The sequence below is a fragment of the Loa loa genome (assembly GCF_000183805.2).
Source record: "Loa loa unplaced genomic scaffold supercont3.495, whole genome shotgun sequence".
Taxonomy (NCBI): Eukaryota; Metazoa; Nematoda; class Chromadorea; order Rhabditida; family Onchocercidae; genus Loa; species Loa loa.
This window is the reverse complement of record NW_018108675.1, coordinates 13,969-31,887: the sequence shown is the minus strand read 5'-3', so window position 1 is coordinate 31,887 and position 17,919 is coordinate 13,969. Positions and strand designations below refer to the sequence as shown.

General features: G+C 33.5%; 6 protein-coding genes across 6 annotated transcripts in view; 3 read left to right on the top strand and 3 right to left on the bottom strand.

Moving 5' to 3' along the window:
* LOAG_18756 (hypothetical protein) overlaps nucleotides 1-2,729 on the top strand; it is a gene marked incomplete at its 5' end in the record, with an annotated part of 3,835 nt that extends 1,106 nt beyond the window's left edge. Inside the window, 5 exons of the mRNA XM_020451418.1 lie at nucleotides 107-241; nucleotides 986-1,214; nucleotides 1,559-1,725; nucleotides 2,047-2,299; nucleotides 2,564-2,729. Of these exons, the coding sequence (XP_020304799.1) occupies nucleotides 107-241; nucleotides 986-1,214; nucleotides 1,559-1,725; nucleotides 2,047-2,299; nucleotides 2,564-2,628 (849 nt within the window). The 3' untranslated portion in view covers nucleotides 2,629-2,729. The remainder of the gene's footprint in view (nucleotides 1-106; nucleotides 242-985; nucleotides 1,215-1,558; nucleotides 1,726-2,046; nucleotides 2,300-2,563) is intronic.
* A 1,429-nt stretch (nucleotides 2,730-4,158) lies between these two features.
* On the top strand, nucleotides 4,159-5,395 carry LOAG_06322 (hypothetical protein; the record flags this gene model as incomplete). Its single annotated transcript, XM_003141858.1, has 2 exons — nucleotides 4,159-4,212; nucleotides 5,255-5,395. 2 exons carry the CDS (start codon nucleotides 4,159-4,161, stop codon nucleotides 5,393-5,395), a joined length of 195 nt encoding a protein of 64 aa, XP_003141906.1.
* Nucleotides 5,396-5,441: 46 nt separating this feature from the next.
* Nucleotides 5,442-6,275, top strand: LOAG_06321 (hypothetical protein; the record flags this gene model as incomplete). The annotated part of the gene is made up of 2 exons (XM_003141857.1): nucleotides 5,442-5,533; nucleotides 6,083-6,275. 2 exons carry the CDS (start codon nucleotides 5,442-5,444, stop codon nucleotides 6,273-6,275), a joined length of 285 nt encoding a protein of 94 aa, XP_003141905.1.
* Nucleotides 6,276-7,150: 875 nt separating this feature from the next.
* Nucleotides 7,151-10,289, bottom strand: LOAG_06320 (elongation factor 1-alpha; the record flags this gene model as incomplete). The annotated part of the gene is made up of 7 exons (XM_003141856.2): nucleotides 7,151-7,449; nucleotides 7,705-7,851; nucleotides 8,116-8,372; nucleotides 8,491-8,679; nucleotides 9,247-9,435; nucleotides 9,764-9,935; nucleotides 10,149-10,289. 7 exons carry the CDS (start codon nucleotides 10,287-10,289, stop codon nucleotides 7,231-7,233), a joined length of 1,314 nt encoding a protein of 437 aa, XP_003141904.1. The 3' UTR covers nucleotides 7,151-7,230.
* A 2,190-nt stretch (nucleotides 10,290-12,479) lies between these two features.
* LOAG_06319 (variant SH3 domain-containing protein) lies at nucleotides 12,480-14,124 on the bottom strand. The gene is made up of 5 exons (XM_003141855.2): nucleotides 13,971-14,124; nucleotides 13,725-13,842; nucleotides 13,347-13,435; nucleotides 12,877-12,996; nucleotides 12,480-12,775 (listed from the first exon to the last, which is right to left on the bottom strand). Exons 1-5 carry the CDS (start codon nucleotides 14,055-14,057, stop codon nucleotides 12,530-12,532), a joined length of 660 nt encoding a protein of 219 aa, XP_003141903.1. The 5' UTR covers nucleotides 14,058-14,124; the 3' UTR covers nucleotides 12,480-12,529.
* Nucleotides 14,125-14,894: 770 nt separating this feature from the next.
* Nucleotides 14,895-16,986, bottom strand: LOAG_06318 (NADH-ubiquinone oxidoreductase B22 subunit; the record flags this gene model as incomplete). The annotated part of the gene is made up of 4 exons (XM_003141854.1): nucleotides 14,895-15,077; nucleotides 15,518-15,576; nucleotides 16,105-16,250; nucleotides 16,877-16,986. The coding sequence occupies 4 exons, from the start codon at nucleotides 16,984-16,986 to the stop codon at nucleotides 14,895-14,897; spliced, it is 498 nt and encodes a 165-aa protein (XP_003141902.1).
* Nucleotides 16,987-17,919: the final 933 nt, after the last annotated feature.

Sequence of the window (17,919 nt, the reverse complement as noted above, 5' to 3'; positions counted from 1 at the left end):
AGTAATTAACATAGTCATATTATTATGGAAGTGTTGATTTTAAAATAAAGTGTGCTTGTGATTGTTACTTCGTGTACTAATAAGTTTTTGTAGTATTTTGTTTCAGGTACTTAAACACTTAGCTGGTGAAGATGTTGATGATTATATGAATGGTACTAAGCGTATCCTTGGTGTTAAACATGTACATTCAGCAGCTGCATATCGGATGCTAGGAAAGTATGCCATCGGCAATTGCTATGAGGTTTGTTGGTGTGGTCATCGTGTATTATGTGTAACAAATTCCTCGAGAAATATTTCAGCAAATAATATATGGTGTTTTTTCTTAGTATTAAATAATTTTTTGGCGTATAATGATTGATAATTTTATTCTATAAATGATAGACAGCTTTTGTCATACTATTGATATCGGAATTTCGTTGTTGCTGATATGTTCAGATTACAAGCTGTAATTGAAAGTAATCAGAAAGTGGATGCGCATTGGTTGCTTTGGTAATATATGTGACACAGAATAGTTGTTGGTAACATTTGATTGTAAATGGCAGTTTATTAGCGATATTATTCAAAAAGATAATCGAAGACTTAAATAAGAATAAATTATCTAATGTGCTAAATCAAGATCTTTCAGCTACATATTATTATGCAGTGTTTTAAATTAGAATAAAGTAATCACTACTCAAATTCCAATATGTTGAAAATTTCTACATCTCTCAATTCTTCGAGTTTAGAAAGTGATGTCATAAGAGAAAACTATCACTTAAGGTGGGTGGCGGTTTACTTCATCCCATCACTTCCGCAACACTCCAGGTAGTTGAGATCCCAGACGCTGATTCACTGTCACTTGTAGTGTTCGGGTCATTTTGGTTTATTTTGAAAGACATTCCAAATGGAACACCATTTATTGATAAAAGATTAAACATTTCTTGATAAGTGATGCCAGTGTGATAGGACACTTGATGGTGCAAATTCATAATTTTTGCTTTTGAAGGGAGACGACGAGTTGCTATTTGATAAACCGATTTTAAGTAAAGTTGGCTACTTGGGTGATCGATATTGGACATGGATCCATCAACCATATGATGGGACACTAAGGTTGTTCGAATCAGATATTTTGGAAAATATGACTAGAACAAGTTGGTGGGTGGTGCCACTTGTGTGGTTGCCTTTGGTGATCATCTTTACATTACGCGCTTTTTCGATGATTTTCCAGAGCTATGGTGATTTTTACTATCAATCTTAAAATGTGCTTGCTTGAATGTTTTAATGTTTGATTATTTCTTCGAATGTTTGTTTAAGTTGCTAGTTATGAAAAAGTCACTGGTGTGTAATTAGGCAGCAAATGTCTGTAGCGTTAAACAAAATTGCTGAAATGTCTTTCTGCTTTTTATTTTAACGTAGTGGTATAGCTGGCTTGCATCCTGAACGCACAGAAGTGCTCAGAATATGATCTCAAAAAACTCAAAGTATTAAGTTATATGTAGTATCTTAAAGTAATGATTTCTTTTAATTTCCAAAATTTTTTGATGTGTTGGCATATTTTGTCTCATGTGCATATTTGCAGGATTTTTATACGGTCTTATTATTTGGACAGTCCTTTTCACATTAGGTGTTCTTGCATGGACTCTTCTGGAATATCTTCTTCATCGTTTTGCTTTCCACTGGAAGCCTAATCCGGAATCACGCTTCCAAATTATTTTGCATTTCCTGCTACACGGTTTGCATCATAAAGTTGGCTTTGAAATACTTCTAATTTTTCGCATTTTTATTGCAAATTTATGTCAGTTTCTTGCGAACTTATTGTTGTTCGCAAATATTATTTTAGCAATAAATACATTTGAAAATTTTACTTTAAAAATTTTTTGAATGAAACTTTTTTTTCAAGCTTTGAAAGGCAAAAGTACTTTTTTTTATTGTCTTGGTTTTTTGAATCCGAACATTTTTCCATTGAAGATTCATGAAATTCAAAGTTGGATTTAGATATGAAATCATAAGTGCTGCTAAGATTAGGTGAACTTATTTATTTCTATCCACACTATCAATGCTTTTCAGACGCCAATGGATGGTGATCGTTTGGTTTTCCCGCCAGTGCCAGCAGCTCCAATTGTTGCATTTTTTTATTATTTATATACTTCGTTACTTCCATTCGACTTATTTTGTTGTTTTGGAGCTGGTAAACTGTTTGGTTATATCATTTACGATTGTTCACATTACTATTTTCATCATGCCGATCCGTTACCAGGAACAAATCTACACTTTCGGAAAGTCTATCATAATAATCACCATTTCAAGCATTTCGATCTAGGTATATTTTCCTTAGTTATTCTAGTTGTTTTATGATTCTTACAAGATACGCTTCCTTCCTATAAATCTATAACTCGACAACTAAATTAAATTAAAGTGAAATTATCAATGAGAAACGGATTGCTTTGGTCTAATTTCATGTACGCAGTGAAAGACACAACAACTTTGCGGAAATCTCATTCGATTTTCATATTTGACATTGTCGGGAAGGAATTTTTTGACAAGTATTAGAGGACCTTCAAATTTTTTAAAGTTTTTTTTGTAGCTTTTGGGATATCGACTGTTTTATGGGATTATGTTTTTAACACAGTTGGCGCAGGGCCACTATGATGGAGTTCCATTATTTCACATTAGTCGTTGAACTTTTCCGCATTCGGGTATTATTTTTAAACACTTTTCGCTTGATATTCAAATACATATCCAGCTTTATTTCCTAATCGTCAATCTAATTTATAAATCTTTTCTCTTTGAAATTGCCATGTTGATTACGTTGTTATTAAATATTCTTGTAAATTATGTTAACGTAATTATTGCGCTGCTTTGTAAATCAGTCATCCGCTGAGACGTGTTCTAACACTTACTTTGCACCGTCGTAATTCGTTAGGTATACGGAGATTTCTTATCTTGACGGTTGTACGAAGTAAACGCTAGAAACACTCTATTATTTTTTATAGTAAAGCGCTGTAACATAAGAGTAGAAGAAGTCTGGATTTCTGAGTAACTAGAAATAATTTATTAGAAGTATTTTTGATTAGTTTTTTTCTTTTTTTTTTAAGAATTCATGGCTATTCACTGTTGTCCGAGCTTCCCATCTAATTCCTACGCTTTGAACGTTATTTTGATGCTAAATATAACTTAGTTTGTTCAAAACAGATTTTTTGGAACACGGTATTTTAAACCCATAAGCTGACATCAGATGATTTCCCTTTATTCTGACATTTTACCGAAGTAAATGGAAAATATGTTGTAGTACATTGTGCCAAGTTGTTCAATAAAACACTTTTTTTTTCTTTGAAAACTGTTTCAAACAGAGCAGTGGTGATGTGGTGGTAAAAAGAATCTCGTGGTTACTAGAAAGATATGATTCTACATGCTAATATTTAAAAATATGTTGTATTTGTAATTTGTGGTCGAGGCCACACTTTTTGATCTATGTGATAGGTTTTAATTCATTAATCGAGCAGAAAGGGCAAAACTTAGTTGACATAGTGATCAACTGCATCAGAAATGTTTGGAATGAAGCAGTATATTTCTAGGATTTAGTAACAAATACTGCCAGCTCTAGTATAACTAGAACTTTTCTTTTGGAGGTATGGTAAGGAGGGTCATCCAAGCGAGAGTTTATTTGGCTGGATTCGAGCTGATGTGGGAGTTAGACAATACATATTTATCATGTAACCTCGTTTTGATGCTTGTATTGTCGGCCAAGTGAATAGTACAGTTTAGTAGTTATTATGGTGATGGTATCTGAGGCACTCCCAAGCCGAATATGAAATATGCGAATAGTAATGGTCGCTTTTTCTTCCTTGGCTTATTATTGAAGATCACTCTGAGAGTTTATAAGACATGGTAGGAAATGGATGTTGGGCATCTGAGGATATTGGAGATATAAGTAGTGTGTCATTGTTGTTGCTGATTTTATATCCCGATGAGATCAATAATTTTCATAAGGCGAAGATGAAGCTCCACCTGTCTATCAAGCGGCCGTTTTCGTTACGTTTAGGATTGTGGGTGCGGAATTACTCCGAGAACCGATCTGGTTAGGGTAGGAGGGCAGCGTAACGATTACTGATTAACTCGCATAACTTTTTAGTGGTACTTATAGTTACACTGTGTTCATTTGCAGATATTTGGTGTGTGATGTATCTAAAGTTTTATCTGGACGAGGAAGGAAATAGGATTTATACTCTTAAAGTAAGTCAATTTATCCATATCATGCATTGATAGCGTACTGAATACGGGAAAATTCAGGTATTTCGTTGAACAAAATGATTTAAAGGTTAGTGCCATGAAATTTCACCTGGAAAGTGGTTAAAGTGTTAAGCATAATAGTTGGCTCAGCATTAAATGCTGTAATGAATGACTGGGACAACTTTGTAAGTTTAGTACTGTTTGGTGCTGATGACGTAATAACAGTAAATAGATCATTGATGATTTGATGATGATCATTGATGGTTAAATTTTTATGATTGGATGTTATATTGTTTAATCCACCAGATGTTTTGGTTGTTACATGGACCTATGAAAACAGTTTTTGATCTTCAGACTACTTAGCGAGATTGATGAGACTGGGAAAAGATTCAAGATTATTGTCATCAACATTGTTGTCAAAATTTTGTTAGAAAAGAGTTAGAAAAATCTTGCCAGAAAAATTGGCAGTGAAAATTTAAAAAAATATACCTGATCATGCTTGTGACCATATTTCTGATCATATATATATATATATATATATATGCCACAATTATTTTTGTTCGATAAGAAGTGGAAGTGGTGTTAATTAATTTCATTGCTAATAACGATTTCTCGAAATTAAAAAGATCTTAATATTCATTTTGCTGATTTTCCGTAACCTTCTTTTTGTATGCTCCCCTCTTTTTTTTCTACCCTGTATCGTAGCAGATCGAGAATCAGATCAGTTCTGAAGGTCACCGTTTCTGAGATTTGAAGCAGGTTGGTGGGTAATGGATGGAGAAGCCATTAAAATAATGGGTGGATAATCCATTATCTTAACATGAATGGTATATGGGCGGTATCTCTCTTATAATCCTGGATTTAGGTATAGGCCTCGAATTCTCAAGTTTACTGTTTTCATCTGATAGTGTTAACATATGTCTGTGTGAAGATAATATTTGGAAAAAGACAAGAAAAAAAAACAATGATTTGGTTTTACATTTACGAGATGTCAGAATTTCCTGGTATGTTTGGGAAAATATAATTTCAATATCTGTTGTTTTAGGGCACAGATCCGCAAGGCCGACAAACGCAAAGCGCTCATCCAGCTCGTTTTTCACCTGAAGATAAAAATTCAAAATACAGGATAATTATTAAAAAACGTTTTGGTATTTTGCCTACAATGCAACCGAAGCCAGTTTATTAAGTTAGAAAACAAAAACGTGAGAAAGTCTACAAATAGAGATTTTATTATGTTAGTTTGGGAATGGCGACGGAAATGGCGACAATATATTCGTAATAGGCGGCCACCATCACGTGCAACATATCAGCAATTAACAAAAAGGTTAGTCCATATTCTTGTTCGCAAAATAAATAAGAATAAAAAGAAGGGTGATAATTGAGTAGTGGTGTCATCCTTCTTAAAATTTATTCTGAATTATTTTTCTTGTGGTCTTTCTTCGTTGAATCATAAATCAGTGCAGTACTTAAGGCTTTTTGAGCTTGGGAGGCTTTTTTTTTCCTTCAATCCTGAAGAAACCTCTGGATCTGAAAATATGTAGAAATCTCCGGATTCCTTAATCCTGAAGAAATCTCCGGTAGGGATAAATTCTGTGGTTAATTAGGTTTTAGTTACGAAGATCATGTCTAAACTCATTTACCACATTACTGTTGTTTTACCGCCTCGATTTATTGAGATCCGATTATGCGGGTGTATCCAAGCAAGATGGTCATTCTAGCGCATTTCATTTTCTGCTTATGACGAAGTACAATGAGCAGAAATTTAAGTTGGGAAGAATCTTAAGTTGAATTGGATTCAGAGCTGCTTCATAAAACTTCCAATTCATTTGTCAAGAATTTTGTAAATTTTACTGGTTTTTCTTTTTCGTTTCAGGTATACAAGAGTTTCATTCGTTCTCTTCGTTATAGGATGGCATATCATCGGCTTTGTAATATGGAAGAAAGTAGAAAAATGGAGGGAAGATAATCCACAGGAAAGAGTGTTGTTAAGTGAAATGCCCAAGAAAGGTTTCATGGAATTTGCAGAAGAGGAGGAAGGGGGTATCGACTTTAAAGGTGATGAGTGAGGACGATGGCAAAATTTTTGATGAACTTTGTTCTACTTTGATTGCTTTGTTTTAAGAACATCATTCGAATAGAATCACACAAATCCCTGGACTACTAGAAGTCAAAATCCCTTACTCACTCTCCTTGTATGCCTTTTTCATTCTTTGTTTTCATGTTCAGTGCTAAGTTTGATCGTTCTTACGTTGCTACTCCTCACGTGAATGGCGCTTTGAATAAAACGTTCCCATGATATGTTGTCTCCACTCACTCATGCTGACCTGACGGGAAATTTTGTAGATTCCACTCATTTTTCTTTTCTTCTTGGTGAAATTGGAACTAATCATCATAACGAATCACACAAAACTCGGATTATCGTATCACTGCTTCATGGCTTACATCTTATCTCTTCCCGACGTTATCATTGAGGTTTTCTTATCTGAGAAGCATATTTAAACAGGAAGTGTTCAGTATTGTCTATACTGCAAAAGTAATCATAGAACTAATAGATGCTTAACTGTACCTTACATTGATTCATGAATACTTCCATCCTCCCTTCTTTTTAATCTGGATGGTTTTAGCCAGAAATTTCTCCTAATTGACAAATGTAGGTACGGTTTTCTTTCGCAAATATATTTTCGCATTATAGGAAGAATGAATAAAGAATATCAGCCTGTAAAAGTCCAGTTATTTCTATGAGGAAAGTAAGATAAATGCATGAAATGTAGAAATTTTTGTTTCAGCAATATGTAGAACAGCAAGATGAAAGAAGAAATATGAATACGACATACCACAGCGAAAAAAGCAATAAGCAATACGAAATATTAATAATGTCACGTATGTAAAGCATAACAAAGAAGGAATACAGTCGTTTAACTTAATGAAATAACAAACTGAACTCGACTATTAACTGGAAAAAATTGAGATTAAAACCGAAACGCTTTTCCTAAGAAACCACAACTGGGGAAAAAATGATTATTATTTCTTCTTGGCAGCAACGCCTGCCTTCTGAGCAGCTTTCGTAACTTTACCAATACCTTCCGTCTTATCCACATTCTTGATAACACCAACAGCAACTGTTTGTCTCATATCACGTACAGCAAATCGTCCCAATGGTGGATATTCCGTAAACGTTTCGACACATAACGGTTTAGTTGGTATCAGATCGATAATACCCGCATCACCAGATTTCAGTGACTAAAAAAATTTTGAGCTTGAACAAATCGTAGCTTTAAGCTAATTGTGAGATTATTTAACCTGATCATAGGTCAACAGTTAATTCCATCTAAGGTTTATAAGGACCTTCCAAATCCTCCACCTTTGTGAATTCTGTAAAAATATCCTAATTAGCCATTAATTGTGCTACTGACATTATCAGAGTTCGCTGTAATCTGCCTTTTTCTGGGAATTTAAGGACGAGCTGAGGAAAAAATAGTGAAGCTACTGTATAACCTTTGGATTATCCTCCACTTTTTTACCAGATCTTCGATCAACTTTCTCCTTAAGTTCTGCAAATTTACAAGCAATGTGGGCGGTATGACAATCAAGCACAGGAGTATATCCAGCAGAAATTTGACCCGGATGATTCATGATAATGACCTGAAATAATCGCACAAATTTAGAGTGACAGTCTCAATTGAAATGCGCCACCTTAATTCGACAGAACATCTAGTTTTTTAGGCAAACAAGTGTCACAGATCAACAAGTATCCAACATAGAACCTAATCGGGTTTCCGAGTTGCATCGCTTCATTTCAACAGTATTTTTTTGAAAAAAAGGTCATCTAAATTAGTTAATTGTAAAACTAATTATCTCTACTAATCATCACCTTGAATGACATTTATTTTTCATGGGACAGCTTACCTGGGCAGTGAACATTTTAGTTTCTTTAGCCGGATCATTCTTGGAATCTGACGCTACCGATCCTCGTCGGATATCCTTGATTGAGATATTCTTTACATTGAAACCTACGTTATCACCAGGTAATGCTTCCTGCAATGCTTCATGATGCATTTCTACAGATTTCACTTCAGTAGTCAAATTTTGCGGTGCAAATGTTACAACCATGCCTGGTTTTAGAATACCCGTTTCTACACGTCCTACTGGTACCGTTCCAATACCTGAAAGTATATTCAATAAAGTATTCAAAAACTGTAACACAAAATCCAGCAGAAAGACTTTCCCGTTACCATTAATGTTTTTTTTTAAACATTAACTAACAAAATTCTAATCACAGACCTCCAATTTTGTACACATCCTGAAGTGGCAAACGAAGAGGCTTATCGGTAGGTCGCTGAGGTGGAACAACAGAATCGAGAGCTTCCAAAAGTGTTTTACCAGTTACAGTACCATCTTTACGCTCCACAGTCCATCCCTTGAACCATGGCATATTTACAGATGGCTCAAGCATGTTATCACCATTGAAACCTACAAATAATGATAAGCTGATCACTAAAAAGAAAAAAAAAACATTCGCTAGCTTACAACAACCACCCGGAATAATATTATAATGTAATTATTCAAACGCTGTGCAGATTTGTGAATCAAAGAGTTGATACAGATTTTACAATTTTACACTTCCGGGAAAATGTTGTTTATGAAACATTTACAGTGAGCATCCGTACATGTCATACCAGTTGGTGACCTCAGTATGATTTTACAATTTTGCAAAATGAATAGGAATATTTCAGGTTTTGTTTAATGTCACATCATCAGATTATACTAGTTAAACTGCTACTTTCTTGTCGTGATTAGCACTTGATCATGCATGTCATCTGTCCAAATGTCGAAGAGACAGGAATATTTCAAGTAACAAGCTTAATTTCATATCGCAAAATCACAAATAAAGCATATACGTATATGATCTATGGCATTGTATTCACATAATTATAATGCGTGAAATTAATATTCCTACCTGAAATTGGTACAAATGGAATTGATTTAGGATTATAACCAATTTTTTGATGTAATTCGAAACTTCCGTGGTAACTTCACCAAATCGTGCTTCCGAAAACGGTGGTTCAGTGGAATCCATCTTATTGCATGCAACAATCATTTGCTTAACACCCAATGTTTGTGCTAATAAAGCATGTTCACGTGTTTGTCCATTTTTTGAAATACCAGCTTCAAATTCACCAGTACCACATGCTACCACTAAGACTGCACAGTCAGCCTGAGAAGTACCTGAAATTTATCACATTAACTAAGGACAAACATTCTCATCAAATAATCACCATATAATCTTCAACATATGCAAAAGTCATTTATCCTTTATTTATCTTTCAGTTATGCTATATCTTAGGCTAGTAAGCTAGACTATGAGAATCTTGCTTGTGGCTCTATTCATTAGCTACAGAAATGGATACTTATCAAGAATAAGAATAGAAGTGTTTAGACAAGCATTTGCTAAACGATAATTGCGTTGTTAATGTTGAACAATTCAATCTTAATCATTCCCAACCTTCAACTTCTCTCCTCAGTCATCTTTCCCAAACTTAACATTTGAACTTACCTGTAATCATATTCTTAATGAAATCACGATGACCCGGAGCATCAATAATTGTAATGTAATATTTTGGTGTTTCAAATTTCCATAATGCAATATCAATTGTGATACCACGCTCACGTTCCGCTTTCAATTTATCCAATACCCAAGCATATTTAAATGATCCTTTTCCCATTTCCTAAAAAAGGAAATAAAAAAACAAAATAAAATATTAGCAATGATTTCATTTTCTCCTCTGAAAATCTTTCCAAATCTTTCTGTAAATGGAATTGATTTCCTGAATGTATCATTGTCGAATAAATTGTTATATTTGATAATTTACATTAATTTATGGAATTTAATATTTCTAAATTCCCCATACTTGATAATACAAATATCCAATGTTCCATACCTGTGCTTCTTTTTCGAATTTCTCAATGGTTCGTTTATCTATTCCACCACATTTATAGATGAGATGACCGGTTGTGGTTGATTTTCCGGAATCAACATGACCAATAACAACAATATTGATATGTGTTTTCTCCTTTCCCATTTTTTCTTCTTTTCGTCTCCTTCTTTTGTCTTACTTAAAACCGAAGGAATCTTACTTTAATAAAAAAAAAATCGATGATTGCATTAAATTCAAAGAATCCAAAGATCAAAATTGATCGAATAAAATCACAAAAAAAGAATCAAAATATTAATGAATCATTCAAAAAAAAGAATTTAAAAAAAGAAAAACAAATGAAAAAAATAAGCATTTCTTTGGAGTACTATAAAATGACAATGCAGAGATATGATACTCGATTAATAGCAAATATTGATTGGATCGCATCAAGAAAATTGCCAAAAAAATCTCAGTAAATCCACCGAAACAATTTTTTCTTTTTTTTAGAATGATGTAAAATAGTAACAATCGATTACAGTTATGCCGGAAAATAAAGAGAAAGGAAATTTGATCGATCTCCTATAAATGCTTTGGATAAAACATTTTAAAAAAAACGAGAGGACAATGAGAGAACCACACTTAAGTTGGGAATATATTCCATGATGGATGGATAGATAATGTGGAGACTCCGAGATTTCTCAATTGGAATTCTGAGAACTCTCGGACGAAATTGAGCATTATCAAAAACCAGCATCCTTATACACAAACAACCCCAAAAATGTTTGTTGTCTTCGTTATTGAATGTTGCCACAACCATTGCATTCACCAATTGGCTATGTTAGAGAAAAGTGCACAGAGTTACAACAAAGAGTGCCTTGCACTTTGTGCACTTTGGGACATTTGAGCGTGTGAAAATCAATATGCACAGGTGAAAGGTTAGACATTATCGACGATTATTGATTTTGTAAAAAAAAAATTCACTGAAACATATGTAGGTTAATCAATGGAAGGAGCTAGAAGATGTGTTAAAGGTCAAGAGGTCAAAAATTCAAAGATGACAAAGCTTGGAAGATTATTGGTTTCTAACTGATTTATCGGAAAACGCATTGAAGAGTGGACAGGTCAATTATTGGACGATAAAAAGGTTAAAGGTGAGAACTTCCCAAAAATTGATGATTGGAAGGACTAACAAATAAATGAGATCTACCTAAACTTTCCCTAACCTAAATATTTGCTAAATTTTGCAAATAATAATGTAATTTAATCATCATCCGCATCAAATTATTACGGAAATATCGGAAGAGCCTTCTCTTTTTTTCTCTCTGTGTTAGAATTTACAATCAGTTGTATTACATTTAAATTATATGAATTATCAAATAAGTTGAATGACAATTTCATTTAAAAATGAGTTTTTTGCTATTGCCCTCTTTTTTTTACATTGATCACACATAAATTAAACTTTGATGCATATTCTGATTATTTGATATATTGCACACAATCACATAATTTTTTTCCTGAACTTCCAAAAATGAACTTTTTTCCACCAATTACAGAAATTTTTTCTTTCTTTTATTGGAACTAAAATTCAGAACAAACCTTTTAAGATGATATAGTTTTTAATTCCGATCAGGTGGTTCGCAAGTGCCTTTTGATAGTAAAAAAAAATATTTATATTCATAATGCAAAAAAAACAAAAAAGAGAAAAGAAACTTGCATCACATCATACAAAATACTTCTGTTATTTCATAAATTAAAAGAAAGTTGAATACCTAACCTATGCATTAGTTATCAACAAGTTATGTGAGCGTAAATACAATAGATTGTAACACTGGAATGCACCTTTGGGGAAATTAGATAGAAATATCATTCAACAGAAAAAAAAATGAAAAAAGTAAAAAGATTATTCGGGTATTGAAATATGTGAATAATATTGGTATCACAAACATTTAGGATATATTCAACGGTAATCCTAGGTGACATAATATATCAAATAATCTTGATAGATTGTGTCGCAGTAATGAAGGTCATTACCCGATGACTGTAAGGCATTATTACATATATTCGGGATTTGAATGAAAACAAAAAAAAAGAAAAACAGAGCATCCCCAACATTACCACTAATACCAATTAAGATTCGAAAAATTAAAATCTTTTGCAGAATCTCAATTTTTCTTTACGAAAATAATTTGATCTGACCCATTATTTTCTGTAAATTCGACTTTTCAGCGAGAAGCAGGCAGAAAGATTCGTTGTTTTTATATCTATGAGTAGGATAGTATTTCCTTTGTCAAATGTCTTATTTCTGACTGGTATGAAATAGAAGAAAAAAACCTCCCAAAACAGTTTTTGAATTCAGCAATAAACAGAAGAATGTTGGGTTTGAAGAACAATCGCAAAATTAATATTTAAATACCATCAGTCTCGGATTCAGATTCTGAACTATACTCATTACGGAAATCATTTGTATCTATCGCTTGACGCATTGACAATTGAATTAAGGCTCGTGTTTCCGGATCACTCGCAAGATCTACTGGAAGCTTCCGGTCATTATTATGTATTATAGTACTTGCACCATGTTCCAGTAATATTCTCACACATTCCAAATGACCCTTCCATGCGGCCGCATGCAGCGCTGTATCGCCAATTTTATTCTGCAAACCAAAAGAAAAACTGAGACCCGTAAATGTTTGCCCTCTTCCATTGGCAAAACAAATAAAGATGCTTCCACATACTCTATTTTGAAACACTTTACCTGTGCTGAAATGCACATATTGGGTATGGAGCATAATAACTTGACAATTGCGACATGACCACCATGACTCGACCAGTACAATGGCGTTGAACCGGATTTATCTAAACCGTTTACTGATACCTAAATAAACCCATAATTCCTGAATAATTTTAACATAAAATCGTAACAGTTTTCATTTACCTTACGAACGAGTCATTCCTTTCTTCAAACTTGAATTTGAAAAGTTCTTTAACAGTTGTCCGAATTTGAGAGCGAAATTCTTCCTGAACTGTCATAGAATTCGGCGCATAGAAAAACATATGTTTGGGAAGTTTTATTATATACATACCAAATATAACTAAGTACGTCGAAAAAACGAAACTTGAACAGGACGGTATGGTAACCGAAGATTTGATCTTTTCCTCTGAATGGTGACGTTACGTAATTTTCTCAACATTAAAAAGAAATTTACGAAAACACGCATGACTTACTGCATTGTCGAGACATTCTTTAACACCCTCTATATTTCCTCTTTTTGCCGCATCATGCAATGGACATTCAATATATTCTGCCGTCATCACTACAAACATTACACTTTACAATTCTCATCATATAAAAAAGTCCATCATTATTTACCAAGATTAATCAACTTATGATTAACGACTATCTTTTACGCCGTTACTTACGGCGTGATGTAGTTTCTACAAGGTCTCAACTGGATATCAGTTATTCATTGATTTCCAACAAGAAGCCCACCATACAAGCTGCCAAAACCAATCAGCACATCTACACGAAGAGGTATTAGTGATGTTGAAGGTTATAACAATGCAGCTTCCGGTATCTTCTGTCAGTACACAAACAAAACCTACCGTAATTTGCTGGGATTAAACCCGTTTGATTCCTGCAACGTGCTGGCCACCATTGCGAATCATTACTACTATCGGAAACGTATAGCAAATCACCTTCATTGAAAGATAATTCCTTGTCCTGAAAAAAGTTAAATACAAGCAAAGATAAAAATCACATCTTATGAAGGAAGAGTAACCCGGAAAATTACAGGAAAATTATTGATAACTTCCTGATTTGCTTATATTAATAAGTACTATATAACTAACATTTTGAGCTGTGTAGTCATACAAGGCTCGATAAACAGTTACTCGTCCCGGTTTCGGTGCAGGTCTTGGTGGTTTTGATTCAGTCATTAAATCCTTGCATTAGATTATCTAAAAACATTTAAAACAAATTCTATACTAGTGCACTTTTCTCAAGATTCAATATTGCAAAATAAATCGAAAATCTGAAGACCAACAAATCCCCAAGATTATACCACATTTAAAGCATCATATGCTAATTATATCTTACGTAATGTTGCGCTATCATTATATCCTTTAATATTCATCATATGTCAGTACTCTCTTGCTATTCTGTCCTTAGTTATAAACTATTGGAATTTCGTTTCAAAATCCTGCAAAAGCACCTCAATCATTGTCAGCGTACCATCCTAATTAACAGGAACTCAAATGGAACCACATAATACAGTTCCTTATTCTTCCCTCACTTTCATTACGATTATCTTCTTGCATCAGATGATAGCTGTTATCATTAGAAGTAGCGGTCAATAAGCCCGATAAATAATACCCTATACGTACACTATTCTTATCCATTTTTTTTGTCACTTCTATCTCACGCATAAACAGTTTCCCAATAGCAGAAGAAAAATCAATGAACAAAAAATCCTATGAAAAGTTCTGAATCATGACAAAGTCTCTATCCAACATTGTTGCAATGCCTGATTATTTCTTTTTTAGCTTGATTATCTTTCCTCTTTCATGTTATATTGGATTTTAGTAAATCTATAGAAATTGGGAAGAAAAAAAAGACGATGTAAGAATCCGCTAACGACTTTACGCTAAATAAAAATATGACAAGAAATTATGAGTCATTTTATGCACATTACATAATAATAATACACAAAAGAGCCTAAAAATAAACCGAAAAAAAAACTAACTACTACTTGTAATGGCAATAAATGCAATTTTTTATTTCTGCTCAGCTTCTTTCTCTTTCGGTAGTTCGGTTTGGATTTTAGCCAATTCATCATCCCATTCTTTCTCAATCTTAGACCAATGTGCAAGTAGTTCTTTCTTTCTTTGCTCACGTCGATTGAAGTAGTAAGGAAATTGTTCACGTTCAACATTTGTCCACGTTGTACTATCGAGCATCTGTAAAATGCATAGGAAAGTGCTATATGTTTGTTGCATTATCTAATATATCAAAGGAACGTAATTTAAGGAAAAAATCGTACTACTAGGCAGTTATCAACCTGATATGGGCAAAAACTGGACAGTTATTGTTAGCAAAAAATAAGTACAAGAAAAGTAATCGCGTAAATTCCATCCTTTTGAAAAGAAATTTACTTGAAACTTTGCAACAAGATCTGAGTGGACACATTCAAGTATACATTCCCAAAAATTTCAAGCAAACCGATGGATTAAACTTCAAATGCTCTAACGGCCATACAGTAAGTTTCCTAGGGCACAGCTAAATTTAGTAAGCGATTACATTGATATCTAACTCTGTTTAGAGGAATGATTGGACCATCTTGGTGAATAAAAGACTACAGGGTATCAAGTCGATTTAAATTTGAAAGTTTGAAACTTACTGCATCGGGCATATTATGCGTATCACGATTGTATGCTGCACCACCGACGTCTGAGCCAACTATAAAATGAAAAGCACATTTTTCAATTATTTGAGTATTACTCTTTGTATGTATTCATGAAAATGAATTCCACAATTACTATAATGCCGAAAAATTCGCAATAATTTGCGGCAACTTACTGATTTGTTGTATTGCCCTTATAATTTTAAATCACCGATCGCTCAGTTAGTAGATTGATGAAATTGATTGGTAATCGTCACCGCCAGTAACAGAAATGACAGGTAATGCAACTAGCCATATAATTTAAACTCCAATGTAGTTGGAAAGTATAGTGATTAACTAACATGCTATCATCTCTTTTAGTAAAAGTGATTTTATACTTCGATCTACTCTTGCTACTTAAGACCATCGACAGCTTAATCGGTTTGGTTGAATTGATATGACATGAAAAAGGTTGCAAAGACTGGTTCATGTTGATATTTATGTAAAAATATTACCAAGAAATCGACAAAAATTCTGCCATTTACTTTTTTCAGCCACTTGAAACATAAATTTAAGGGGAAAATATACTGCAAAAGAAGAAAAACTTACAGCGGAAAGTAGTCCAATGTTTCCGTCCCATACTTGACGACAGCCATCTAAATATAGTAGTCGAGCTTTGTCAGGATCTCTTTCTTCTCTATAGGCATCGAAACGAGCCCGCATTATTACCTTCTGGAAACGAGCTTCCAGACTGAAAGTTCATAAAGTTATTTGAAAAAAATAAATAAAATGTGATTCATTTTTTTGGGAAAGAAGAAACTTAATGTGAAATAAACTTAATGTGAATAAAACTTAATGTGAAATAAAACTTAATGTGAAATAATCCAATCTTGTTACTAACTTTCTTTCCTTGAAGAATTTAAAAATAATTTTTCTCTAAAAAGAAAGTGCTCTTCCAGATAATGGTGAGTTTTTAAAGATAACAATAATTTCAAACGAAGATTAACTGCAGAAAAACATACTTCCAACAAAAATCAATTGTTCCTCAAAATGAGCGCTAACAGGTTCAAAGCTCGGATATTTCAGACAGAAAAATGGTTATTTTATAGACATGGTGGGACCCACTCACTGGTCCCAGGGAATTTACATGAAATTACTTAAACTGATGACCTTGCCCAACTCCATTACCACCAACTAATTTCAATTTACATGAATGTCTTTCAAGACAAAAATTATGCCAACATATCAACCTCCTGCCGGAACTCTAACAGTGTACTTGGGAAAGAAGCAATGATAATAGGAAAAGTTGAATGAGATAAGTGAGACGTGAACTTTGACCCTTCCAACATATTTAATTTTAAGAAATGAAGAACTTACATATCCATACCGTAATAACCATCTACTTCACGCATCGCTCGTTTAAACAATCGACATACTTTCTGACGATGTGATAACGCTTTGCTGAACATCCAAGATGGTGACTCCATGATAATACACTGATAATTACACAAGCTCACTCAATCTGACCTCACCACTTCCTATGACAAAATTTATTTTGTAGTTGTCTAAAATACGCACTGAAGAAAAAAAAATCCATCTTTTGGGAAAAAATTAATACATTTTCGGAAAATGTAGCATTTAATTTTCGTCATTGAATAGATTTATTACTTTCTACAGAAATGCATACTACCGTACAGTGCTATCTACAGCATAATATAGGATATTACTGCATACTGTACGATAGATACCACATGCTTGTATAAAAGAATGTATAAACAGTGAAAGCCTTCGTCTATTTTATTGAATAGAACAATATGTAGCACTTTATTGTATATATCCACAATTTAATAATGTGCTTACAACATCTTAGTATGTACTGTATGAAAATATTGGTGCACACTTCATATTATGTTTTACTGTATAATTTACTTATAATTACTGTACACTATAATATTCTATAATTGGAAATGTCATCAACAAATTTAATACTTGCAACAAATCAATCAGATAAATCGATAGCATAGGATGCCGGAGATCGGGAATCGGAACCTTGACTACAACTCGAAGCGGTATTTTTCTGACAGACAAATGGAAGAAAAACAGTTACCAAGAGAGAAAGACAAAAAAAATAAAACAAAATCAATCCAAAAAATGCAAAGATATTGTGTTACGTCATTTTTTCTCGTAATTCTTATCGGTCCCTACCTCTCACAATTCTCCATGACCTCTTAATTTTACAACTCTTATCGATCTCTACTACTCACAGTCTTCTTTCTTTCACATTTTCTCTACTCAACAGTCTCTGCCCACCACGGGAATATTGCATTTTTCTGAACGATCACATAGATCCCTCATTCATCAGTCTTCTGCAAATTACCACACTCTTCGTTCCTTAACAATTACGTCATACACTAATAGAA

Excerpts from the sequence above, each read along its gene's own strand:
- LOAG_06319 (XM_003141855.2), bottom strand. The coding sequence starts at position 14,057 with ATGACTGAATCAAAACCACCAAGACCTGCACCGAAACCGGGACGAGTA. Across the intron at positions 13,843-13,970 it reads ATGACTACACAGCTCAAAAT|GACAAGGAATTATCTTTCAA; the intron begins GTTAGTTATATA and ends AACTTTTTTCAG. Across the intron at positions 12,997-13,346 it reads AAGAATGTCTCGACAATGCA|GTATCAGTAAACGGTTTAGA; the intron begins GTAAGTCATGCG and ends GGGTTTATTTAG.